Source organism: Pristiophorus japonicus, chromosome 8 (genome assembly GCF_044704955.1).
Source record: "Pristiophorus japonicus isolate sPriJap1 chromosome 8, sPriJap1.hap1, whole genome shotgun sequence".
NCBI lineage: Eukaryota > Metazoa > Chordata > Chondrichthyes > Pristiophoridae > Pristiophorus > Pristiophorus japonicus.
Genome location: NC_091984.1, coordinates 149,684,265 through 149,711,842, shown reverse-complemented (window position 1 = coordinate 149,711,842; position 27,578 = coordinate 149,684,265). Strand labels below are relative to the sequence as shown.

The 27,578-nt window shown below is 49.8% G+C and overlaps 1 protein-coding gene across 1 annotated transcript in view; it reads right to left on the bottom strand.

Annotated features, from left to right (window-relative positions):
* The window catches only part of LOC139269184 (probable voltage-dependent R-type calcium channel subunit alpha-1E), a 450,230-nt gene that overhangs the window by 43,471 nt on the left and 379,181 nt on the right, over positions 1-27,578 (bottom strand). Inside the window, 9 exon segments of the mRNA XM_070888276.1 lie at positions 2,389-2,486; positions 3,799-3,866; positions 5,806-5,923; positions 8,558-8,630; positions 10,314-10,445; positions 10,665-10,777; positions 11,500-11,612; positions 21,649-21,861; positions 25,885-25,974. Coding sequence (XP_070744377.1) covers positions 2,389-2,486; positions 3,799-3,866; positions 5,806-5,923; positions 8,558-8,630; positions 10,314-10,445; positions 10,665-10,777; positions 11,500-11,612; positions 21,649-21,861; positions 25,885-25,974 — 1,018 coding nt within the window.

Sequence of the window (27,578 nt, the reverse complement as noted above, 5' to 3'; positions counted from 1 at the left end):
AAAGGAGACGGTTGGGGCCGGGAAACTGGAAACAGTTAAAGTGACAGAGGTAGTTGGAGGAGTGGCGGATGTAGGTGGGAAGAGACTGGACCAGGTGAGAAAAAATAGAGTCGAGATAGGAAGAAATCAGTTCCGTGGGGCAAGAACAGGCTGAAACAATGGGTCTACCGGGGCAGTCCTGTTTGTGGATCTTGGGAAGGAGGTAGAAGCGGGCTGTGCGGGGTTGGGGAACTATGAGAGTGGTGGCTGTGGAGGGAAGATTCCAGAGGAGATGAGGTCAGTGATGGTCCAGGAAACAATGGCTTGATGATTCAGTAGTGGAATCATGGTCCAGGGGGAGGTAGGAGCAGGTGTCAGAGAGTTGACGATTAGCCTCAAGGTAATGGTTGGTTCACCAAACAAGAACAGCACCACCCTTGTCAGCAGGTTTGTTGACAAGGTTGGGGTTGGATCTGAGTGAGCAGAGTGCAGCAGGTTTAGAGGGAGGTAGGTTGGAGTGAATGAGGGGAGCAGAGAAATTGAAATGGCCGATGTCCTGTCGGCAGTTTGCAATGAAGAGGTCTAGAGAGGGTAAGAGACTAAAGGGAGGGGGCCATGTAGAGCGAGAATTCTGAAAATGGGAGAAAGAGTCAGCTTTGCGGGGAGAAGACTCCTGGCCAAAAAAGTGGGAACAGAAGCGAAGGCGGCAGAAAAAGAGCTCAGCATCGTACTCTCTGTTCTCTGTCCGTTAACCAATCCTCAATCCATGCTAATATATTAGCCCCAAACCCATGATCCCTAATTTTGTGTAATAACCTCTTGTGTGGAACCAGTTCAAATATACTACATCCATTAGTACCCCCTTATCTACCCTGCTAGTTACAACCTCAAGAAACTCGAACAGATTTGTCAAACATGATTTCCCTTTCATAAAACCATGTTGCCTCTGCCCAATCAAATCACGATTTTCTAAGTACCCTGTTACCACGTCCCTAATAATAGCTTCTAACATTTTTCCTACAATTGATATCAGGCTAACTGTCCTGTAGTTCCCTGGTTTCTCGCTCCCTCCTTTCTTAAGGTTATGTTTGCTACCTTCCAATCCTTGAGGACCATTCCTGAATTTTGGAAGATCAAAACCAATACATCCACTATTTCTGTAGCCATCTCTTTTAGACCCCTAGGATGAAGGCTGTCAGGTCCAGGGGATTTGCCAGCTTATTCTCCAGTACTATTTTTTTACTAATACTAATTTCTTTAAGTTCCTCATTCTCATTCGAACCCGAACTCTTAGTTCCCCACGATATCCTGAATGTCTTTTGTATCTTATTCTGTAAAGACAGGTACAAAGTATTTGTTTAATGTCTCTGCCATTTCCTTACTCCCCATTATAATTTCTCCTGTCTCAGCCTGTAAGGGACCCACATTTACTTTCACTAATCTCTTCCTTTTTACATACCTATGGAAGCTTTTACAGTCTGTTTTTATGTCTCTCGCTAGTTTACCCTCATTTTTTTATTTTCTCTCTCCTCATCAATTTCCTGATCATCCTTTGCTGAATTCTAAAATCCTCCCAATCCTCAGGCTTACTGCTTTTTTTGGCAACATTATAAGCCTCGTCCTTTGATCTAATACTCTCTTTAACTTCTCTTGTTAGCCACGGTTGGACCAATTTGCTCATGGGGGTTTAATTTTTTAAGGGAATGTCTATTCGTTGTGAATGGTTTGGTGAAATGTTTGCCATTATGTACCATCATATCTTTTAATGTAATTTCCCAACTTACCTTAGCCAACTCGTTTCTCATACATACGTAGTTTGCTTTGTTCAGATTTAAGACCGTAGTTTTTGATTGAGCTAAATCACTCCCAAACTCAATATAACATTCTTTCATACCATGATCACACTTCCCCGGACGGTCCTTTACAACAAGGTTATTCATTAATCAAGGTTATTACATTAGTCTCCAACCTCTCTCCATCACAGTGTCTACACTCTCTCTTCATTTGATCCAATATGTTCCCCCCTGGCACTTCCTAAACTCTAAGCATTTGCATTCTACACATTCCCTTGCCGCTACGTCTCACTCAGTTGTAAGAAAGATTAATTGCAGCATTCACCAATCTAACATTTTCTTTCCCAGTGCTTCCAAATTGTGGCATTCCAACTCCCTTAGTTGGCTCCCTCCCTTCCAATCTACTGGCTTTGGCAAGCCAAGCGTGGCGTAGCCTATCCACACATCACGTTGCCCCCTAGCTTTCTCTGCATGATGTGAGTTGGTCAAACTGGGGATTGGAACATTGGTCGGGAATTTGAGGAATGGTGAGGATTCCTCGCACCCAACCTCTGAGTCCGCCCGTCCAACTGAAATGTGCGCAAGCTTTGATGCTCAGTGTGTTATTTGCACTCACTCCATGGAGGGGAACCCAGGTGCTGACATGGGGCTGACTTCCTTGGCTTTCTGCAGGGCATGCTTCTGGTTGATGGCCTCCTCCTCTTCTTGCTCCTCCTACAACAGAGACACACAGTGATAGCTTGCAGCATTTGTGCACGTGATCAGGCCTTCGAACCTCAGGGCCTGATCATGGTTCATTACATTCATGGTCAACACAGCAACGTTCAATCAGAGAGAAAGAACTGGCATTTACATAGCGCAGTTCATGACCTCAGGATGTCCCAAAGTGCTTGCCAGATAATGAAGTACTTTTGAAGTGTAGTCACTATTATAATGTAGTCAAATGTAACAGCAGTCAAGTTGGGCAAGCAAGATCCCACAAATAGTAATGTCATAATGACCAGAAAATATGTTTTAGTGATGTTGGGTGAGGGATAAATGTTGGCCAGGACACTGGATAGAATTCTTCCAATATTGGAAGCAGTTATTCCACTTGAAAGGCCAGTGTGGGCCTCTGTTTAACATCTCATCTGAAAGACGGAACCTGTGACAGTGCGGCACTCCCTCAGTACTGCCCCTCTGACAGTACAGCATTTCCTCAGTACTGACACTCCGACAGTGTGGCATTCCTTCAGTAATGCCCCTCTGACAGTACAGCATTTCCTCAGTAATGCCCCTCTGACAGTGCGGCACTCCCTCGGTACTGTCCCTCCGACAGTGCAGCGCTCCCTCAGTAATGACCCTCTGACAGTGCGGCACTGCCTCAGTACTGCCCCTCCGACAGTGTAGCGCTCCCTCAGTACTGCCCCTCCAACAGTGCTGCACTTCCTCAGAATCTGTACAGTGTCAGCCTGTGCTGTATATAATCTGTACAGTGTCAGTGTGTACTGTATAGAATCTGTACAGTGTTAGTTTGTGCTATATAAAATCTGTACAGTGTCAGTCTGTGCTGTATGGAATCTGTACAGTGTCAGCCTGTGCTGTATAGAATCTGTACAGTGCCAGTCTGTGCTGTATGTAATCTGTACAATGCCCCAGTCTGTACTGTATAGAATCTGTCGGGTCAGTATGTGCTGTATCGAATCTGTACAGTCTCAGTCTGTGCTGTATAGAATCTGTACAGTGTCAGTGTGTACTGTATAGAATCTGTACAGTGTCAGTCTGAAATGTATAGAATCTGTACAGTGTCAATCTGTGCTGTATAGAATCTGTACAGTCTCAGTCTATGCTGTATAGAATCTGTACAGTCTCAGTCTGTGCTGTATAGAATCTGTACAGTGTCAGTCAGTAATGGTTAGAATCTGTACAGTGTCAGTGTGTGCTGTATGGAATATTGTACAAGGCTCCTTGTCTCCCGTCTGTAATAATTGATTGAAAGCTGATAGTTTGGCCACAGGAAAGTGATTAAATTGGAGAAATACTCTACCTTTGTCAACTCCTGGGCATTGGCCAGGTTATCCACCGCAATGGCCAGGAACACATTCAGCAAGGTGTCTTTACAGCGGGGTTAAGGAATTGTGAAACTACTCAGCCCGATCACACTCCATGCACCCGATCAGATGCAGGAAACGGCAATGCAATAACTGGTTCATCTTCGAGTGCCGGGATCAGCTCAATAAACTCTCAGATTGTCTGTCAATCATGGGAAAGGACCGGCCTTTTGAGGGGTCGCCGCGGAATTGACGCAGAATTTGCCGAGCCTGATCCCCAATTTCAGGAATCCTGAGGGCGATGACTGGAACTTGCTTTCCAGTCAGGATCCCAAGGCCCTGCCCACCGGGGCAGTGATTGGTCAGCATTGCACCCTGTTTCAGGGCATAAAACAAGGTGCAATGACCAATCGAGCAGCGGGATGGGACACAGCCAGTGTGCGCCTGCTTCTGGGCCGACGCCAGATTTGTCGGGCAGATGTTTGAGTCGTCCCGGGCAGCCACCTAATGCAGGTGTAAGGCCCCTTGCATATGTTAATGAGGGGCTGGTTGCCCGTTGGACGTTGGGTCTGAGAAATTGGTTTCCACTGAACGGGGACAGGGCTCGGAGGCTGATCCCCTCAGCATTATTCATCCATCCCGCACCCCTGCCGCCCCCCCCCCCCACCCCCCACCCCCACGTGGGATGTGAACAATCAATCATTATCATAGGCAGTCCCTCGGAATCGAGGAAGATTTGCTTCCACTCTTAAAATGAGTCCTTAGGTGGCTGAACAGTCCGATAACATAGCCACAGTCCCTGTCACAGGTGGGACAGATAGTCATTGAGGGAAAGGGAGGGTGGGACTGGTTTGCCGCATGCTCGTTCCGCTTCCTGTGCATGGTTTCTGCATGCTCTCAGCCGAGACTTGAGGTGCTCAGCGCCCTCCCGGATGCACTTCCTCCACTTAGGGCAGTCTTTGGCCAGGGATCCCAGGTGTCAGTAGGGATGTCACACTTTATCAGGGAGGCTTTGAGGGTGTCCTTGTAACGTTTCCTCTGCCCACCTTTGGCTCGTTTGCCATGAAGTCCTCCTCAACCATCTTCTCCCTGTGGCCTAGGAGCTCCTCCCGGAGTCACAGTGTGGATTTCATCCCCTACGGGGCACAACGGACGTTATCTTTGCAGCGCGACAGCTGCAGGAAAAATGCAGGGAGCAGTGCCAGCCCTTATACATGGTCGTCTTCAACCTTACAAAGGCCTTTGACACTGTCAACCGCGAGGGTCTATGGAGCGTCCTCCTCCGAACAATCAATGCTGGCCTGGCCAGTGACGCCTACATCCCTAGAATGAAGAAAACAAACGTTTTAACTGCTCTAACCCTCCTCCCAGGCCTTCCCGTCCCTTCAGGCCGCTGCCAGCATGGCAAGCCGCCCGGCATTCCAACTGGTGAAATGTGTGAGCTGCCTGCGGAGTCAATTTCAGGCCTCCATGGTCTGGGACCCACAGCTGGCTATGGGTTCGGAAACGGTCCTGGATCAATTTTCATTCCTGCCAATTCAGCGGCTTTCGTTTGTTTTACTTGCTGACAGCCCTGATGTTTCCTTTGATGAGGAGCACAGGCAATGGGATCGGCCATTCATCCCCTCAGACCTGCTCCGCCATTCAATTAGATCAGCGCTGATCGAGACCTCAACCTAATTGACCCGCCTTTTCTCCACATCCCTCGAAACCATCGTCCAACAAAAATCTATCGTTCTCTCTCTCTCTCCAATTCACCCCCAGCATCCATATCCTTTTGGGGGAGAGAGTTCCAGATTTCCACAGACTGAGAATAAGTCTGTCCTGTATCCTCAAGCCAGTGCCACGTTCCTCTGTTTCTTTCTCAATCCTTCAACCTGCTCAGTCTGCCCGTATGTTCGAAGGTTCCTGGAGCAGGAAGCGGGTGAGTGCAACAGTAATGCAGCCCAGCGCATGAACGTAATCCCCCAGAGGATGGAACATTCGTCACAGTGAAAGGATACAGTTTCCAAAGAGCGTGAGGACAATAAAATACACGGATGACCACATTCCCGAGTTCACACCTCCCTGTGATTTTATCCCATTGTACATCACCTCATTCCAATCCTCACCCGTCAAAATCTGAAGAGAATAGATTGCATGTTACTCTGGCTGCTGTGGTAGATATAATCGGGGAGAGAGTCAGACTGAGAAGTAACGGTTTGGAGCGGAGTCTCATTGTAGTGATGAGGAAAAGAGACAGAGGGAACACAGGATGGAACTAATGTTACTTGCCTCCAGCACTCACTGACTATCAGAAACATCATAGAGCTTTATGCCACAGAGGAGGCCATTTCGGCCCATCGTATCCGCACAGGCCAAAAAAGAGCTATCCAGTCGAATCCCACTTTCCAGCTCTTGGTCCGTAGCCTTAAAGGTTGCAGCACTTCAGGTGCACATCCAACTACTTTTTAAGGTTTCCTTCTCGAACATTCTTTCAGGCAGTGAGTTCCAAGACCCCCACCACCCTCCGGGTGAAAAGATTTCTCCTCAGCTCCCCTCTAATCCTTCTACCAATTACTTTAAATCTATGTCCGCTGGTTGTTGACCCCTCTGCCAAGAGAAATAGGTCCTTCCTGTCCACTCATTCGAGGCCCCTCATAATTTTATATATCTCAATAAGGTCTCCCCTCAGCCTCTTCTGTTGCTAAGAAACCATCCCCAGCCTATCAAATCTATGGAATTAAGCTAAAACTCTACAGTCCTGGCAACATCCTCGTGAATCTCCTCTGTGCCCTCTCTCGTGCAATCACATCTTTCCTGTAATGTAGTGACCAGAACTGCACGCAGTACTCTAGCTGTGGCCTAACTAGTGTTTTATACAGTTCAAGCATAACCTCCCTGCTCTTGTATTCTATGCCGCGACTAATAAAGGCAAGCATTCCGTATGCCTTTTTAACCACCTTATCAACCTGGCCTACCACCTTATCAACCTGGCCTGCTACCTTCAGAGATCTGTGGATCTGTACTCCAAGATGTCATGTCTACACCTGTGAGTATGCTCACAGGTTTGTAGAACTATTGACCGGAGGAGGCGATGGTTCCCAATGAAGTGCACTCTACACGGGAGTCCTCCCTCTATTTATTGGGGACCTGGCCTGGAGGGTGTTGCACGGAGCAGTCCCGTGCAATAAGTTTTTTAGTCGGTTCACGGACTCCCAAGCCGTCTGTAATTTCTGCGGTCTAGAGGACTCTGTGTTCCATGTTTATTTGGAGTGTGTGAGGTTGCAACCCCCCTTCCATTATCTGAAGGGGCTGCTGCTCAAATTCTGGTTGCACTTCAGTCCAAGCTCCTGATCTTTGGGCAACCTGTGCGGAGGGGAGCGGGCAGGTCAGAAGGTCTCCTCGTAGGATTGCTCCTGGACATGGCCAAGGGGGCCATCAGCCGGTCCAGTCAGCGGGCGGTTGAGGGGGCCGTTCAGCCCGACTGCCTGCCTCTCTTCCGCGGTTACATTCGAGCCAGGGTGTCCCTGGAGATGGAGCACGTGGTGTCCACCAGTACGCTCATGGCCTTCCACGAGAGGTAGGCGCCAGAGGGACTGGAGTGCATCATCACCCCCAGCAACCAAATTTTGATTTGAACCATGTCTAAAGTTTAATTTGTTTAAATTTGTCGGTTTTAGTGCCCCCACCCCCCCTTTTAGCCAGGGGGCACTTGTATAATTTGTGTTTTGGTGCCCTCCAAAAAAAAAACAAAGGGGCACTTGAAAAGTTTTTGGATGTGCCCCCCACCCTTTAATCAGGGGGCACTTGATTAATGTTTACAACAAAATAGTTGCAGAGCTGTTGAGTTGGGAGTGGCTTAGCCAGTCATGTGATGTTCACAAGACTCAACAAAACCCCAGCCAGTTGGGTTCGGGGGATCTACGATGAGGCAGGCGGTTGTGAGCCTGGTAGATGAACTGATAATGTGTAGTGTGATTGTTAAACCTTTGCTAATAATCCATTAAGCAAATACATTACACAAGGTCCCTCTGTTCCTCTACACTTCTCAGGGTCCTAGCATTTAACATGTATTCCCTTGCCTTGTTAGCCCTCCCAAATGCATTACCTCACACTTCTCCGGATTAATTTCCATTTGTCACTGTTCTGCCCACCTGACCAGTTCATTGATGTCTTCCTGCAGTCTACAGCTTTCTTCTTCATTATCAACCACACGGCCAATTTTTGTATCATCTACAAACTTATTAATCATACTCCCTACATTAAAGACTAAATCATTGATATATGCACAGAAAGCAAGGGACCTTATACTGAGCCCTGCAGAACCCCACTGGAAACAGCCTTCCTGTCTCAAAAACACCCTTTGCTTCCTACCTCTGAGCTAATTTTGGAACCAACTTGCCACTTTGCCCTGGATCTCATGGGGTTTTACTTTACTGACCAGTCTGCCATGTGGGACCTTATCAAAAGCCTTGTTAAAATCCATGTACACTACATCATACGCACTGCCCTCATCGATCCTCTTGGTTAGTCAGACACAACCTTCCCTAAACATCTTCACCTCTCACTGACTAATGTCTCTGGCCTTCACTGCGAATTACCTAGTGTTACACCCACAGGGACAGACAATAAGGAGAAGAGCAGTTTTTGTTAATAAGCCCAAGTGCCCTGATAGCAAGGTTGCTCCCTTTTCCAGTGGCCTCTGACCTCTGTGTAGCGGCGGCCCACTTGCACACCGTTAGAACCTCCCTTCAAAGCGGCCGTTCTTCCTACCTGAAACACCGTGATGATCGCAGCGGGGAAGGTGTCGAAGTTGGTCGGAGGGGTCCCATCCTCAAAGTTGAATCTGTGGCGGAAAAGAAGAGGTGAAAGTGTCTGAAGGTTTCTGAGCGCGCAGCGGATTAATGTCGAGGGTTGAAATATCACTGCAGGGTGATGGGCGTCTGCAATCTGACAGGGTGTGCATATGCCAGGTACCTTCAGTATCTCTGCTCTACAGCCTCATAAATGCCATGGCTACTAGAGCGGGCCAGAGGCTGGGTATTCTGCGGCAAGTGTCTCACCTCCTGACTCCCCAAAGCCTTTCCACCATCTACAAGGCACAAGTCAGGAATGTGCTGGAATACTCTCCATTTGCCTGGATGTGGGCAGCTCCAACAACACTCACAAAGCTCGACCCCATCCAGGACAAAGCAGCCCGCTTGATTTGCATCCCGTCCACCACTTTAAACATTCACTCCCTCCAGCACCGGCGCACCATTTACATGTGCGCTGCAGCAACTCGCCAAGGCTTCTTCAACAGCACCTCCCAAACCCGCGACCTCTACCACTTAGAAGGACAAGGGCAGCAGGTGCATGGGAACACCACCACCTCCACGTTCCCTCCAAGTCATTCACCATCCTGACTTGGCTATTCATTCATCAACGCTGGGTCAAAATCCTGTGGGAGCATCTTCACCGCGTGGACTACATCGGTTCAAGAAAAAGGGTCACCACCACCTTCTAAAGGGCAACTAAGGCTGTGAAATAAATGTTGGGCTTGCCAGAAACGCCCACTTTCTGAGAATGAAAAATTAAAAAAATTAGTCCATTCAAAAACATGCAATGGGCCGTTTAGATGGTTGAGCCACCATTTCACAGACAATGTTTGCGGGATTCAGGAATATTGTGAGAATGATGGTAAGTGGGATTATGGGATAGAAGATTGACAGCTGGGATTCAGGGGTATGGCGAGAAGTGGGATTGAAAGATATTGGAGCAGGTGAGTAGGTGGGGTTGGGGATATGGGAGAAGGTGGGTAGGTGGGGTTGGGGATATGGGAGTAGGTGAGATTGGGGGGTATGGGAGAAGATGGGTAGGTGGGGTTGGGGGATATTTGGAGAAGGAGGGGTTGGGGGATATGGGGAGAAGGTGGGTTGGGGGTTATGGGGAGAAGGTGGGGGTTGAGGTTGGGGATATGGGAGAAGGTGGGTAGGTGGGGTTGAGGATATGGGGAGAAGGTGGGTAGGTGAGGTTGGGGGATATGGGAGAAGGTGGGGAGGTGGGGTTGAGGGATATGGGAGAAGGTGGGGTTGGGGGGTATGGGAGAAGATGGGTAGGTGGGGCTGGGGGATATGGGAGAAGGTGAGTAGGTGGGGTTGGGGGTATGGGAGGAGGTGGGGTTGGGGATATGTGGAGAAGATGGGTAGGTGGGGTTGAGGATATGGGGAGAAGGAGGGGTCGGTGGGGTTGGGGGATATGGGGAGAAGGTGGGTTGGGGGATATGGGGAGAAGGTGGGGGTTGAGGTTGGGGGATATGGGAGAAGGTGGGTAGGTGGGGTTGAGGATATGGGGAGAAGGTGGGTGGGTGGTGTTGGGGATATGGGGAGAAGGTGGGTGGTTGGTGTTGGGGATATGGGAGAAGGTGATTATGGGGCATTGTGGTGGAACTATGACATTTTGCCTTTGGACAACGTAAGACGAAAGCTGTGATTGGAGTGGAGCAAGTTGGGATGATGGGCAGTCGAGGATCTGTGCCGATAATACTCACTGCCCACCAAACAGCTGCATCCCCAACAGAGCAAACACCACGATGAAGAGGAAGAGTAGAAAGAGGAGGCTGATGATGGATTTCATTGAGCTCATTAAGGAAACGACCAGATTCCGCAGCGAGGCCCAGTACCTGAGGAACAGCAATTGAGAGAATTAACAGCGCAAGCATAACACAGCAACTTAAACACAACGCAGAGCCGGTGCAGTGTGTGTGGGCAACCAGTGAGGAGCGGGTGCAGTGTGTGTGGGGATCCAGTGAGCATCTGTTGCAGTGTGGGTGGAGACCCAGTGACGGGCGAGTGTAGTTTGTGTGGGTTTGGGACCTTCCTCAGCTCTTGTCCGTACTCACTTGGTGACCTTGAAAATTCGGAGCAGTCGCAGTGCTCGGAGCACGCTGATCCCGAAAGATGTTTCCGGGCGAATCGTCGTCCAAACCACGTCAAATATACTGCCGATAATAACCTGCCCAACGCAGAATGGAGTTAGAGATACAGACTGGGATAAAGGCATGGATCATCATGAAAACCGCAGTCACACTGTACTACAGTCTGATACCACACACAGTCACACTGTACTACCGTCTGATACCACACACAGTCACACTGTACTACAGTCTGATACCACACACAGTCACACTACTACAGGGGTCTGATACCACACACAGTCACACTGTACTACCGTCTGATACCACGCGCAGTCACACTGTACTACAGGGGTCTGATACCACGCACAGTCACACTGTACTACAGTCTGATACCACGCACAGTCACACTGTACTACAGTCTGATACCACGCACAGTCACACTGTACTACAGTCTGATACCACGCACAGTCGCACTGTACTACAGTCTGATAGTACACACAGTCACACTACTATAGTCTGATGCCACACACTGTAGGGGTCTGATACCATGCACAGTCACATTGTACTACAGTCTGATACCACACACAGTCACACTGTACTACAGGGGTCTGATACCACACACAGTCACACTGTACTAGAGTCTGAAACCACACACAGTCACACTGTACTACAGTCTGATACCACACAGTCACACTGTACTACAGTCTGATACCACGCACAGTCACACTGTACTATAATGATACCACACACAGTCACACTATACTACAGTCTGATACCACAGTCACACTGGGTCCGATGAGACAGATATTGCTGGACTCACCCCGCAGTCAAAACAGTTGAAGGAGGAGTGAAAATAAAGTCGCGGTCCACAGCCGTACATCTTCAGAAACATCTCTGAGAGGAAGAGGCCGAGAAAGGTGAACTCGGCGTAGTCTGTAGAAAGGAGAGAGACGGATTAGAGCGTGCTGACAGTGTGTGGAGTACAGCACGATCACATTTGTGGCCGCGGTCTGCCTCATCGCCACTTCCCCATTGCAGGACCATCACGGTGCGGAGCAGCGCGCACAGCAGCATTGACCCAGCCCTTACCCTGCCCACCCTGCTGCCTTTTGCCCTGTTCCCAGCGTTGCCCACATGCCTCTTTAGAGGGGGAAGGGAATTGTGGTTCTTCCTTCCACAGGTTGGCGACGTCACGGTCAGAGAAAACAAATATTGGTGTCCCGCCCGAGGCTCGCTCGCTGCCGATTTCAGGCAGGCTTCGAAACGGACGGAATCCCTGCTGACCAGAACGGCCGGGAGCTTCATTAGGGAGAGCAATGTGGGGTCGCCCCGGTGACCAGAACGGCCGGGAGCCTCGTTAGGCTAAGCAATGTGTGGTCGCCCCGGTGACCAGAACGGCCGGGAGCCTCGTTAGGCTGAGCAATGTGGGGTCGCCCCGGTGACCAGAACGGCCGGGAGCCTCGTTAGGCTGAGCAATGTGGTGTCGCCCCGGTGACCAGAACGGCCGGGAGCTTCGTTAGGCTGAGCAATGTGGGGTCGCCCCGGTGACCAGAACGGCCGGGAGCTTCATTAAGGAGAGCAATGTGGTGTCACCCCAGTGACCAGAACGGCCGGGAGCCTCGTTCGGGAGAGCAATGTGGTGTCGCCCCGGTGAGGAATGTTGGATCCCAATTGCATTTTATAGAAAGAAAGACAGGACTTATATTGCTACTGTGCCTTTCTGGATATCAGGACATCCTAAAAGACTTTGTAGTCAGTGAAGTAGTTTTGGAGTGTCGTCACTGTTGTAATGTAGGAAACACAGCAGCTACTTTATGCACAGCAAGCTCCCACAATCATACTGTGATAAATTACCAGATTGTCTGTTTTAGGTATGTTGGTTGGGGGCTAAATATTGGCCAGGACAGCAGGGAGAACTCCCCTGCTCTTCTTCAAATAATGTGATGGGACCTTTTAAGCGAGGGTAGACAGGGCCTCAGTTTAATGTCTCATCCAAAAGACAGCACCTCCCTCAGTACTGCCTTCCCAAAAGTGCAGCATTCCCTTAGTATTGACCTTCCAACAGTGCAGAACTCCCTCAGTACTGCCCCTCCGACAGTGCAGCACTCCCTCAGTACTGCCCCTCTGACAATGCAGCACTCCCTCAGTACTGCCCCTCAAATTGTGCAGTGCTTCCTCAGTACGGATCCTCTGACAGTGCAGCACTCCCTCAGGACTGCCCCCTGACAGTGTGGTGCTCCCTCAGTACTGCCCCTCCGACAGTGCAGCACTCCCTCAGTACTGCCCCTCTGACAGTGTGGCGCTCCCTCAGTACTGCCCCTCCGACAGTGCAGCACTCCCTCAGTATTGCCCCTCTAACAGTACGGCACTCCCTCAGCACTACCGCTCCGACAGTGCAGCGCTCCCTCAGTACTGCCCCTCCGACAGTGCAGCACTCCCTCAGTACTGCCCCTCGAACTGTGCAGTGCTTCCTCAGTACTGATCCTCTGACAATGCAGCACTCCCTCAGGACTGCCCCTCTGACAGTGTGGCGCTCCCTCAGTACTGCCCCTCCGACAGTGCAGCACTCCCTCAGTATTGCCCCTCTAACAGTGCAGCATTCCCTCAGCACTACCGCTCCGACAGTGCAGTGCTCCCTCAGTACTGTCCCTCCGACAGTGCAGCACTCCCTCAGTACTGCCGCTCCGACAGTGCAGCACTCCCTCATTACTGCCGCTCCGACAGTGCGGCACTCCCTCAGTACTGACCCTCCGACAGTGCGGCACTCCCTCAGTACTGCCCCTCCGACAGTGTGGCACTCCCTCAGTACTGCACTGGAGTGTCAGCCCGCATATGTGCTCATCTCTCTTCAGTGGGAATTGAGCCCACGAAAAAAAATCTGCAGAAGGACATAGACAGGCTAAGTGAGTGTGTAAAAATTTGGCAGATGGAGTATAATGTTGGAAAGTGTGAGGTCATGCACTTTGGCAGAAAAAAAAATCAAAGAGCAAGTTATTATTTAAATGGAGAAAGTTTGCAAAGTGCTGCAGTACAGCGGGACCTGGGGGTACTTGTGCATGAAACACAAGGTACAGCAAGTGATCAGGAAGGCCAATGGTATCTTGGCCTTTATTGCAAAGGGGATGGAGTATAAAAGCAGGGAAGTCTTGCTACAGTTATGCAGGGTATTGGTGAGGCCACACCTGGAATACTGCGTGCAGTTTTGGTTTCCAAAATTACAAAAGGATATACTTGCTTTGGAGGCAGTTCAGAGAAGGTTCACTAGGTTGATTCCGGGGATAAGGGGTTTGACTTATGAGGAAAGATTGAGTAGGTGGGCCTCTATTCATTGGAATTCAGAAGAATGAGAGGCGATCTTATCGAAACGTATAAGATTATGAGGGAGCTTGACAGGATGGATGCAGAGAGGATGTTTCCACTGATGGGGGAGACTAGAACTAGAGGGCATGATCTTAGAATAAGGGGCCGCCAATTTAAAACTGAGATGAGGAGCAATTTCTTCTCTCAGAGGGTTGCGGATCTATGAAATTCGCTGTCTGAGAGCTGTGGAAGCTGAGACATTGAATAAATTGAAGACAGAAATAGACAGTTTCTTAAACAATGATGGGATAAGGGGTCATGGGGAGCGGGTAGGGAAGTGGAGCTGAGTCCATGATCAGATCAGCCATGATTTTATTGAATGCCGGAGCAGGCTTGAGGGGCCGTATGGCCTATTCCTGCTCCTATTTCTTATGTTCTTATGACCTTCTGACTCAGATGAGAGCACTGCCAACTGAGCCACGGCTGACATTGAGCAATGTGATTCCACGGCAGACTTACAGTGGTGTGAATACTTGTGAGACTGGGGGTGTACTGAGCCGTGATCTGCTCATACACAATGTGGGTAATTAAGCATGGAGGCTGGTCAGTCTACAGATTGAGCAGGCAGGGGCTTTATTCACTGATAATGAAAGAATGAGTGTAGACCTGATAGAGGTCTGTAAAATCATGATAGTTTGGCTATGGAGAAACTCCTTTCATTTGTGGGTGAGTCCAGAACAAGAGGCCTAAATAGATAGCGAGAAACAGATCAAATAAAGAAAGTAGGAGGGAATTCTTTCCAAAGAGAAACATGGACTGGTTGAAGCAGAAAGCACTGAAGCCTTTAAGGCAGAAAGAGGCAGAAACTCTCATCACATTTAAAAAGTACTTGGATGTGCACTTGAAGTAGCGTAACCTGCAGGATAGCCGGCGCGCATACCACGGACCGAAATAGCCTCCTGCCATGCTATAATGATTCAATGATTCTATGTCATTAAGGGGAGTTCTCAGGCAAACATGAAGGAGAAGGGAAGAGGGATATAGTATTAGGCAGTCTCTCGTGTTGATGACAACCCGCTTTCACACCAAAAAGGGAGGAGTCGCTCCTCAACTCGGAACTCTCCTCTTCTGGGCCCCTATCTCTCGCTTCTCCTGGGCCCTGATCTCTCGCCTCTCCTCGGCCCTGATCTCTCGCCTCTCTTAGGCCCCGATCTCTCGCCTCTCTTAGGCCCCGATCTCTCGCCTCTCTTAGGCCCTGATCTCTCACCTCTCCTGGGCCCGATCTCTTGCCTCTCCTGGGCCCGGAACTCTCGCCTTGCCTGGGCCCCAAACTCTCGCCTCTCCTGGGCCCCGATCTCTTGTCTCTCCTGGGCCCGATCTCTTGCCTCTCCTGGGCCCGGAACTCTCGCCTTGCCTGGGCCCCAAACTCTCGCTGGTCCTGGACCCCAAACTCTCGCTGGTCCTGGGCCCCAAACTCTCGCTGGTCCTGGGCCCCGAACTCTCGCCGGTCCTGGGCCTCGATCTCTCGCCTCACCTGGGCCCCGAACTCTCGCCGGTCCTGGGCCCCGAACTCTCTCCTCACCTGGGCCCCGATCTCTCGCTTCGTCTGGGCCCCGAACTCTCGCCTCACCTGGGCCCCGAACTCTCGCTGGTCCTGGACCCCGAACTCTCGCCTCACCTGGACCCCGAACTCTCGCCTCACCTGGACCCCGAACTCTCGCTGGTCCTGGACCCCGAACTCTCGCTGGTCCTGGACCCCGAACTCTGGCCTCACCTGGGCCCCGAACTCTCGCCGGTCCTGGGCCCCGAACTCTCGCCGGTCCTGGGCCCCAAACTCTCGCCGGTCCTGGGCCCCGAACTCTCGCCGGTCCTGGGCCCCGAACTCTCGCCGGTCCTGGGCCCCGAACTCTCGCCGGTCCTGGGTCCCGAACTCTCGCCGGTCCTGGGCCCCGATCTCTCGCCTCGCCTGGGCCCCGATCTCTCGCCTCGCCTGGGCCCCGATCTCTCGCCTCGCCTGGGCCCCGAACTCTCGCCTCGCCTGGGCCCCGATCTCTCGCCTCGCCTGGGCCCCGATCTCTCGCCTCGCCTGGGCCCCGAACTCTCGCCTCGCCTGGGCCCCGATCTCTCGCCTCGCCTGGGCCCCGATCTCTCGCCGGTCCTGGGCCTCGATCTCTCGCCTCTCCTGGGCCCCGCTCTCTCGCCGCTCCTCCTGTACCTGGGTCCTGAACCCACCGATGGTCCCATCCATGCTCGAATTGGCGACCTTGGTTCTGGTGATGTCAATCCAGTCGCCCTCCTGGAATCCGTCGCCCTCCTGGAATCCATTGCCCTCCTCAAATCCATCAGCCTCCTGGAACGGCTCGTGCTGCTCCCTGGAGAGGCTAGCTCCAGCTGTATTTATAGCCCCGACCTGCCGATGGAGTTCTCTTGCGGGTCCGGGGGTGCAGTAACCTGTGAGAGATAAGAGGGATACGAGAGCAGGGTGGGAAGAGGTCATTAGAGTTGGAGGAGGCTGTTGTTGAGTATAAACTGCGGAATGGCCTGTTTCTGTGTTGTAGATTCCATTGTACCGTGCCTAGCCTGGCAAGGCATGGTGATTAAGCTGCTGCTATTGGCACGGACCACCCTGCCCATCTCCTCTCAGAGGTCCCAGTGCTGGTCTCTCTCTGAAGCCCTGTGTTGCATTGTCCCAATCAGAGCCTCCCTCCTCATCCAGCAGAACCTCCCCAGTTGCATCGATGGTCCTGTGTCCTACCCTGCCAACTCACACACATGCTTAATAAAGCGCTTCTGCTCTTGTCCCAATGGGTTCATCTGGACCTTTCCCTTCAAGCTGCTGCAGCTCTTCAAACCCTGCAGCACCACGCTAGTTCCGGCCCCCACCCTGCCTCTCTCGCACCCTCATGGATGAGTGTCCAATCGGTGGCCATCTTTGATGCATGGAGCTTACTTTGAATATTTAAATTAGGTTGATGGCTGCAATGTATGCACCTGTGATTATGCTCGCAGGTTTGTAGAGCTGTTAGGTTTAATTTGTTTTAATTGCCGGGTTTTTAGTGTCCCCCTCCCCTTTTATAGGGGGCACTTGTAAAATATACGATTTTAATGCCCAAAAAAAAACACAAAAAAATCTACAAAAATACAAAAAAAAAGAGGGCTGTTATAAGTGTCTGGAGTGTTCCCCAGATTGGGGGGTACTTGATTTAAATGTTTTATTTTGTCTCTAAAAGAGTTGTAGAGCTGTTGGGTAAGTGTCTGGAGTGTCCCCCAGATCGGGGGGCACTCGATCTAATGTTTATTTTGTACCCCCCAAAAGAGTTGTAGAGCTGTTGGGACGGAATTCCTCATCGGCGCCAAACCCCGGAACCTCCCTTGGGAGCTGGCGCCTCACAACTTGAGCCTCCTCGGGGAAATCCCCTCCGTGCCTTTCAGTTCTGCGCGGAGGGGATTCCTGTACGGGCTGCTCCTGCACACTCTCCATCTTGCCATCCTCATCTGCCGTCCGGACACGCCATGGCGCACCATCTTGCCGTCCGCAGGAGGCAGGGGTCCCCACTGGAGTGCACTCTACACGGGAGTCCTCCCACTATTTATTGGGGACTTGACCTGGAGGGTGGTGCACGGAGCAGTTCCGTGCAGTAAGTTTTTAAGTCGGTTCACAGGCTCCCACGCCGATTGTAAATTCTGCAGTCTAGAGGAGTCCGTGTTCTATGTGTATATAGAGTGTGCGAGGTTGCAGCCCTTCTTCCATTATTTGAAAGCGCTGCTCCTCAAATTCTAGTTGCACTTCAGTTCCACACTCCTGATCTTTGGGCACCCTGTGTGGAAGGGAGCGGGCAGGTCGGAAGGCCTCCTTGTAGGACTGCTCCTGGGCACAGCCAAGGGGCCCATCAGCCGGTCCAGGCAGCGGGCGGTCGAGGGGGTCGTTCAGCCTGACTTGCTGCCTCTCTTCCATGGTTACATCCGAGCCAGGGTGTCCCTGGAGATGGAGCACGCGGTGTCCACCGGTACGTCGCGGCCTTCTGCGAGAGGTGGGCGCCAGATGGACTGGAGTGTATCATCACCCCCGGCAACCAAATTTTCATTTGATGTTTTTTGTCTAAAGTTTAATTTGTTTATTGTGTCGGTTTTAGTGTCCCCTCTCCTTTTAGCCAGGGGCACTTGTATAATTTGTGTGTTGGTGCCCTCAAAAAAAAAAAGAGGGCACTTGTGTGAAAGTTTCTGTTAAAGTGCCCCCCGCTTTAAGCAGCGGGCATTTGAGTTAACAATTTATGTTTTACAGATTACAACAAAATAGTTGTAGAGCTGTTGGTCTGGAGGAGTCCGTGTTTCACGTTTATGTTGAGTGTGTGAGTTTGCAGCCCCTCTTCCAATATCTGAAGGGGATGTTCCTCAAATTCTGGTTGCACTTCAGTCCCTGGCATCATCACCCCCGGCAATCAAATTTTAATTTGATTTAAGTTTTCATTAAAGTTTAAATTGTTTATTTGTGGAATCTAGTGCCCTTGCCAAAAGTGGGCATTTGTTTTTATGTTCTACCAAAAATAGTTGTGGAGCTGTTGAATTATGAGTGGCTTAGCCAATCATGTGATGTTGACAAGACTCAATAAAACCCCAATCAGTTGGGTTTAATGGGATCCATGATGAGGTATGCATTTGTGAGCCTGGTGGATGAACTGGTAATGTGTAGTGTGATTGTTAAACCTTTGTTAATAAACCAACTAGTTCTTAAAAGCAATGTGTTGCTATGAATGCTTAACAGAGAAAAACAGAGAGACAGACTATTATCTGAATGTTGACAGATTAGGAAAAGGGGAGGTGCAACGAGACCTGGGTGTCATGGTACATCAGTCATTGAACGTTGGCATGCAGGTACAGCAGGCGGTTAAGAAAGCAAATGGCATGTTGGCCTTCATAGCGAGGGGCTTTATGTACAGGGGCAGGGAGGTGTTACTACAGTTGTACAGGGCCTTGGTGAGGCCACATCTGGAGTATTGTGTATAGTTTTGGTCTCCTAACTTGAGGAAGAACATTCTTGCTATTGAGGGAGTCACCAGACTGATTCCCAGGATGGCGGGACTGACATATCAAGAAAGACTGGATCAACTGGGCTTGTATTCACTGGAGTTCAGAAGAATGTGAGGAAATCTCATAGAAACGTTTAAAATTCTGACGGGTTTAGACAGGTTCGATGCAGGAAGAATGTTCCCAATGTTGGACAAGTCCAGAACCAAGGGTCACAGTCTAAGGATAAGGGGTAAGCCATTTAGGACCGAGACGAGGAGAAACTTCTTCACCCAGAGAGTGGTGAACCTGTGGAATTCTCTACAACAGAAAGCTGTTGAGGCCAATTCACTAAATATATTCAAAAAGGAGTTTGATGTGGTCCTTACTAGTAGGGGGATCAAGGGGTATGGTCAGAAAGCAGGAATGGGGTACTGGAGTTGTATGTTCAGCCATGAACTCATTGAATGGCGGTGCAGGCTCGAAGGGACGAATGGCCTACTACTGCACATATTTTCTATGTTTAAGCAAAGAACACATGAAGCAAATACAGTTAGGCCACAGCTGGAGTACTGCGTGCAGTTCTTTTACCGCATTGCAGGGCGGACGTGATTGCACGGGAGAGGGTACAGAGGAGATTTATGAGGGTGTTGCTGGGAGTGGAGAATATTAGCTATGAGCACAGATTGGATAGGCTGGGTTGGTTTTCCTTGGATCAGAGGAGACTGAGGGGAGACCTTATTGATGTGCTTAAATTATGAGGGGCCTAGATAGAGTGGATAGGAAGGAGCTAGTTCCCTTAGCAGAGGGGTCAACAACCAGGGGGCATAGATTTAAAGTAATTGGTATTTGGTTTAGAGGGGATTTGAGGGGACATTTCTTCACCCAGAGGGTGGTGGAGGTCTGGAACTCACTGCCTGAAAGGGTGATAGAGGCAGAAACCCTCACCACATTTAAAAAGAACTTGGATATGCACTTGAAGTGCCATAACCTACAGGGCTACGGACCAAGAGGTGGAAAGTGGGATTAGGCTGGATAGCTCTTTGTCGGCCGGCGCGGTCACGATGGGCAGAAATGGCCACCTTCCATGCTGTAAATTTCTATGGTTCTGTGATTACACAAAGCTACACTGCATAACCTGAAGGAAGACAAAGACCTTGTCCACCCATGTTCTTTAAATCAAGCAGGCGACAGCCAGGGCCATGAAAGCAGCATTGGCGAGACTTGCCGCCCGCCTGTCATCATGGTGCGCGGGGTATCCTTGATACACTTCTCCACACAGAGGCTCGTGGAAATCTCAAACTTCCCCAAAAAGATGCGGCAGGCTGGGGGTCAATTGGAGCTTTCAAAATGGAGATTTGACAGATTATTGTTGGGGTAAGGGCTTTAAGGGACATGGGAACCAAGGTGGGTAGATGGAGTTAAATGGTCTTTTGCTGCCCGTCAATTCGGCATGTTCATATTTAAGCCTGAAACGGAGGGTCAATAAAAGCCACATCGAAACATAGAAACATAGAAATTTACAACGCAGAAGGAGGCCATTTTGGCCCATCGTGTCCGCGCCGGCCGACAAAGAGCCGCACGGCCCTCGGTCAGCAGCCCTAAAGGTTACATATAAACCTATGAACAATGACGGAAAGGCAAAGAGCACCCAGCCCAACCAGTCCGCCTCACACAACTGCGACACCCCTTATACTGAAACATTCTACACTCCACCTCAACCGGAACCATGTGATCTCCTGGGAGAGGAAAAAACCACATAAAAACCCACGACAATTTAGGGATAAAAAATCTGGCAAAATTCCTCTCCGACCCATCCAGGCGATCAACACTAGTCCAGGAGATCACCTTGGCTGTATTCCCTGCAGTACTTACCATTATATCTGCGTTGTCCAACAAAAGGTCATCCAGTCTAATCCCAATTACCAGCTCGAGGTCCATAACCCTGCACTTTAAGTGCCCATCCAACCATCTCTTAAAAGTGATGAGGGTTTCTGCATCCACCACTCTTCCAGGCAGCAAGTTCCAGATCCTCACAACCCTCTGCGTAAAGAAGCCCCCCCCGCCCTCAAATGCCCTCTAAACCTTCCACCAACCATCTTAAAACTATGCCCCCTCCACCAATGGAAAAAGGCCCTTCCTATCCACTATGTCCAGACCCCTCAATATTTTGTACACCTCAATGAGATCTCCTCTCAACCTCCTCTGTTCCAATGAGAACAAACCCAGCCTATCCAATCTGTCCTCATAACTAAGATTCTCCATTCCAGGCAGCGTCCTAGTAAATCTCCTCTGTACCCTCTCTAGTGCAATCACGTCCTTCCTATAATACGGCGACCAGAACTGCTTGCCGTACTCCAGCTGTGGCCTAACCAAAGTATTATACAATTTAAGCATAACCTCCCTGCTCTAACATTCAATGCCTTGGCCAAGAAAGGCAAGCATTCCACAAGCCTTCTTAACCATCTTATCCACCTGGCCTGCTACTTTCAGGGATCTGTGGACAAGCACTCCAAGGTCCCTTTGTTCATCTACACTATTAAGTGGCCTACCGCTTAACATGGTGGAACGAGTTGGCGGACACGCCACGGAGGCCAGTGCAGAGACCACTCAACCCCCCCCCCCAGGCCGCTCTGGAGACTGGAGATGGCTGTATCATACTCACAGAGGAAGTTGGAGAGCCACAAAGGCTGGTCATAGTGGACAATGGCGACGCACATGGTGTTGAGGGCCACCAGGCCCAGGACAGTCCAGTAGAAGGCGTGGGACTTGACCATGTGGCGGATGGAAATGCGCAACATGCGCTCTTTGCGGTGGAAATAGGACGAGCCCTCCAGCAGCTTGATGCTCTTGATGCTGGCCCTCGCCAGCGGGGACCCTGGACAAAGCAAGAGGAAGACAAGCTTAGGTAGAGGCAGGCAGAGACTGGTGTCAGTGTTGGGATCAGTGCTGGGATCCCAATTATTTACAATCGATATTAACAACTGGAAGAAGGGACCGAGTGTAACGTAGCCAAGTTTGCTGACGATACAAAGAAGGGAGGAAAAGCAATGTGTGAGGAGGACACAAAAAATCTGCAAAAGGACATACAGGCTAAGTGAGTGGGCAAAAATTTGGCAGATGGAGTATAATGTTGGAAAGTGTGAGGTCATGCACTTTGGCAGAAAAAATAAAAGCGTAAGTTATTATTTAAATGGAGAAAGATTGCAAAGTGCCGCAGTACAACGGGACCTGGGGTACTTGCGCATGAAACACAAAAGGATAGTATGCAGGTACAGCAAGTGATCAGGAAGGCCAATGGAATCTTGGCCTCTGTTGCAAAGGGGATGGAGTATAAAAGCAGGGAAGTCTTGCTACAGTTATACAGGGTATTGGTGAGGCCACTCCTGGAATACTGCGTGCAGTTTTGGTTTCTATATTTAAGAAAGGATATACTTGCCTTGGAGGCAGTTCAGAGAAGGTTCACAAGGTTAATTCCGGAGATGAGGGGGTTGACTTATGAAGGAAGTTTGAGTAGGTTGGGCCTCTACTCATTGGGATTCAGAAGAATGAGTGGTGATCTTATCGAAATGTATAAGATTATGAGGGGGCTTGACAAGGTGGATGCAGAGAGGATGTTTCCACTGATGGGGGAGACTAGAACTAGAGGGCATAATCTTAGAATAAGGGGCCGCCCATTTAAAACTGAGATGAGGAGAAATTTCTTCTCTCGGAGGGTTGTAAATCTATGGAATTCTCTGCCCCAGAGAGTTGTGGAGGCTGGGTCATTGAATATATTTAAGACAGAGATAGACAGTTTTTTAACCGATAACGGAATAAGGGGTTATGGGGAGCGGGCAGGGAAGTGGAGCCAAATACATGATCAGATCAGCCATGATCTTATTAAATGGGGGAGCAGGCTTGAGGGGCCGTATGGCCTACTCCTGCTCCTAGTTCATATGTTCTTATGTCACAAAGGGACTTCACCAGAACTAATATCCCCATTGCGACGGACAACCAGAGTACCGACAGCACCACGGCACTCTTCACCACAATGATAGCGCGGCCGACAGGGTTCAGTTATGAGGATAGGTTGCATAGACTCGGCTTGAATATAGAAGATTCGGGGGGATCTGATTGAGATGCTGAAGATGATTAAAGGAGTTGCTAGAGGAGATAGAGGGAAACTATTTTGTCTGGTGGGGGAATCCAGAACAAAGGGACAAAGGGCCGTTCAAGGAAATACTTCTTCACACAAAGGGAAATGGAAATCTCTCTCCCAAAAAAGCTGTGGAGACACTAGAAAAATTCAAAACTAGAGTGGTAGATTTGTGTTGGGGAAGGGTATTAAGGGATACAGAATCAAGGTGGGTAGAAGGAGTTAAGCTACAGATCAGCCATGATCTGATTGGATGGGGTCAAGGGGCTGAATGGCCTCCTCCTGTACCTATGCTCTTCACACTGTGACAGAAGGGTTTCTGTTCGATTCCTGGGTTAAGCCACCACGTATTGTCCCTATAAAGTCACACAGTAGTTCGTAGGGAGTAGGGGCTAACTTACAAGAGCTCGGAAATATCTGATAATGCCTTCGTTGTCATCATTATCATCGATGACAACAAAAGCAACAACTTGCATTTATACAATACCTTTAACGTAGTACAACAACCCAAGGCACTTCATAGGATTTGACACAAGGCCACATATTAGGAGATATTGGGAGAGGTGACCAAAAGCCCATTAAGAGAGGTAGGTTTTAAGGAGTGTCTTAACAGAGGAGATGGAGGTAAAGAGGCGGTGAGATTTAGGGAGGGAATTCCAGAGCTTAGAGCCGAGGCAGCTTCAGGCTACTAATATAGGAATAAAGGAATGGGGGGTTGTACAAGAGGCCAGCATTGGAGGAGTGCGTATATCTTGGAGGGTTCGAGGATTGGAGGAGGTTACAGAGATATGGAGAGGCGAGGCCCTGGAAGGATTTGAAATCAATGATGAGATTGTTAAAATCGAGGCAATGTTTAACCAGGAGCCTATATAGGTCAGTGAGCACAGGGATGATAATGGGTGAATGGGATGGTGCGAGTTCGGATATGGGCAGCAGAGTTTTGGCTGAGCTGAAGTTTATGGAAGTTGGAAGATGTCATCATAATAGGCAGTCCCTCAGAGTCGAGGATGACTTGCTTCCACTCTAAAAATGTGTTCTCAGGTGACTGAAGAGTCCAATGCAGGAATTACAGTCTCTGTCACAGGTGGGGCAGATCGTCATTGAGGTTAAGGGTGAGTCGGGAGTCTGTGTTGACACACGCTTCTTCCGCTGTCTACGCCTGGTTGCTGCTTGTTCTCGGCAACGAGACTCGAGGTGCTCAGCGCCCTCCTGGATGCTCTTCCTCCATTTTGGGCAGTCGTGGCCAGGGATTCCCAGGTGTCAGTGGGGATGTTGCACTTTATCAAGGAGGCTTTGAGGGTGTCCTTGAAGCGTTTCCTCTGCCCACCTGGGGCTCGCTTGCCGTGAAGGAGTTCCAAGCAGCACTTGCTTTGGGAGTCTCGTGTCGGGCATGCAGACAATGTGGCCTGCCCAACGGAGCTGATCAAGTGTGGTCAGTGCTTCGATGCTGAGGATGTTGGCCTGAGCGAGAACACTGATGTTGGTGCGCCTATCCTGCCAATGGATTTGCAGGATCTTGCAGAGGCAGTGCTAGTGGTACTTTTCCAGCGTTTTGAGGTGTCTGCTCTCTATGGTCCACGTCCCTGAGCCATATAGGAGGGCGGGTATCACAACTGCTCTGTAGACCATAAGCTTGGTGCCAGATTTGAAGTCCTGATCTTCAAATACTCTCTCCCTCAGGCGACCGAAGGCTGCGCTGGTGCACTGGAGGTGGTGTTGGACCTCCTTGTCAATGTCTGCTCTTGCTGACGGTAGGCTCCCGAGGTATGGAAAATGGTCCACATTGTCCACGTGAGGGACTGTGGAGCGTCCTCCGTTTCAGCTGCCCTCAAAGGTTTGTCACCATTCTCCGTCTGCTCCACAATGACATGTAGGCTGTGATTCTGACCAATGGATCCATCACAGACCTAATCCATGTCCAGACTGGGGTCAAGCAGGGCTGCGTCATCGCACCAGCGCTCTTTTCAATCTTCTTGGCTACAATGCTCCATCTCACCCTGAGCAAGCTCCCCACTGAAGTGGAGCTAAATTATCGAACAAATGGGAATCTGTTCAGCCTCCGCTGCCTCCTGGCCAAATCCAAAGTCGTCCCATCCTCTGACATCGAACTACAGTACGCATACGACGCTTGCGTCTGCACACACTCGGAGGTCGAGCTGCAAGCCATCATCAACACCTTCATCGAGGAATACGCGAGCATGGGCCTTATGCTAAACATCTGTAAGACAAAGGTCCTCCACCAACCTGACCCCGCCACACAGCACTGCCCTCCCGATTATCAAAATCCACGGTGAGGCCTTGGACAATATGGACCATTTTCCATAGAAGATGTGAGGTTGGAAGGAAAGCATTGGAATAGTTGACTCTGGAGGTGACTAAGGCATGGATGAGAGTTTCAGCAGCAGTTGGGCTGAGGTATGGGCGGAGACAGACGATATTACAGAGGTGGAAACAGGCGGTCTTAGTGATGGAGAGTATATGGGGCCGGACGATGGTGGAGAGACGTTGGAGGAGGATGGAGTGGTCAACCGTGTCAAAGGCTGCAGACAGGTCGAGAAAGATGAGGAAGGATAGTTTAGTACAGTCACAGTCACTAGGATGTCATTTTTGATAAGAGCCATTTCAGTACTGTGGCAGGAGCGGAAACCCGATTGAAGTGATTGAAACCTGCAGTTGCGGGGAAGTTGGGCACGGATTTGGGAGGCGACAACACGTTTGTGGACATGAAATGAGATCAGTCCCACTGAGCATGCCAAGACTCACCCACAGAAGATATTTCCGTGTAGTGCTCATCGCTCGACTCGGTGTGGATCATTTCCATTCGCCCTTTTTTGCTTGTTGCTCTTCTAAGGACTGAAAACAAAGGGTTTAATTGACCTCAAACAAAGCACTTCCTTTGGACATCCCAGTTACTATTACGTTAAGGTTAGCTATGATCTGTGGGATGGTTATGTGTTCCACATCAGCACACAGTAATCAGATGTCCTTGGAGTAGGGAAGGCCAAGAGGAGGTTTGATGGAGGTGTTTAATATCAGGAAGGCTTTAGACAGAGTAAATAAAGAGAAGCTGTTTACATTGGCTGAAGGGTCGATAACCAGAGGGCACAAATTTAAGGCGTTTAGCAAAAGAACCAGAGGCGACATGAGGAAAAACTTTTTTATGCAACGATTTGTTAGGGTCAGGCACTGCCTGACAGGGTGGTGGATACAGAATCACTTGTACTCTTCAAAAAGATAAATCCTTGAAGGAGAAAAAATTGCAGGGATATGGGGAAAGAGCGGGGAAGTGGGACTAATTGGATTGTTCTTCGAAAGAGTTGGTGTAGACTCGATGGGCCGAATGGCCTCCCTTCTGTGCTGTACTATTGTATGCTAGAAGCATCCGTCTTCCTCGCTCGGTCTCTGTCCTGGCCAAACCTCTTCCCTTCGTCCTTGCACGTCAAGGTAATTCATTGTATGTGAATTTCTCACTGTTTCTGAAAGATGAGTTGAGGTGCTATATAAATATAATATTTTCTCTCTCTTCCTTTCCCTCTCTGTGTCTCTGCTTCCCATTCTGTCTTTCACCTCTCATCTACTGATCCTATATATCTTTTTGGTCTCTGTCACCCTCTCTAACCTGTTCTATTTTGCAGTTTCTCTTCCCCATTCTGATGATCTCTCACTCCCGCCTATTCAGTTCAGCTGTCTCTCCTATTCCCCCGCTCCCTGTAACTCTTGCCCTATTCCTCCTCTCTCTGTCACTCTCTCCAAATTCCTCTCTCTCTCTGTCACGCTCTCCCCATTCCTCCTCTCTGTCACTCTCCCCTCAATCCCCTCTCACCATCACTCTCAATCCTCCTATCTCTATCAGTCGTTCCTCATTCCCCTCTCTCTCTGTCACTTCCTCTCTTAATCCACCTCTCTCTGTCATTCACTCCCCTATTCCTCCTCTCTCTGTCACTCTCTCCCCATTCCTCCTCTCTCTGTTACGCACTCCCCATTCCCCCTCTCTCCATCAGTCTCTCCCCATTCCCCCCTCTCTATCACTCTCTCCCATTCCCACTCTCTCTATCACTCTCTCCCATTCCCCCTCTCTCAGTCACTTTCTTGATCTGCGCCTCTCTATCACTCTTTCTCCATTCCTCTTCCCTCTGTCACTCTCTCTCCCTTTCCTCCACTCTCTATCACTCTCTCCCCATCCCTCCTCTCTCTGTCACGCTCTCTGCAATATATAGTGGACCACTGCTCCACCTAGTGGACTGCTGTGGTAATGCAGCGGCTGATGTAAAAACAATAAAAGTATCATGTGACAGGGTCACATGACAAGTTCTTGTAGAGTCAACTTGTGTATATGTGTGTTTATGATGTAAAGAATATATCACATTGGCGATGAGGATAGGATAATTGGATTCCCAGCTAAATTTGTGTTGGTGGATGACTCCTGCCAAATAACAGAGCGACTTTGAGAGGTTCTT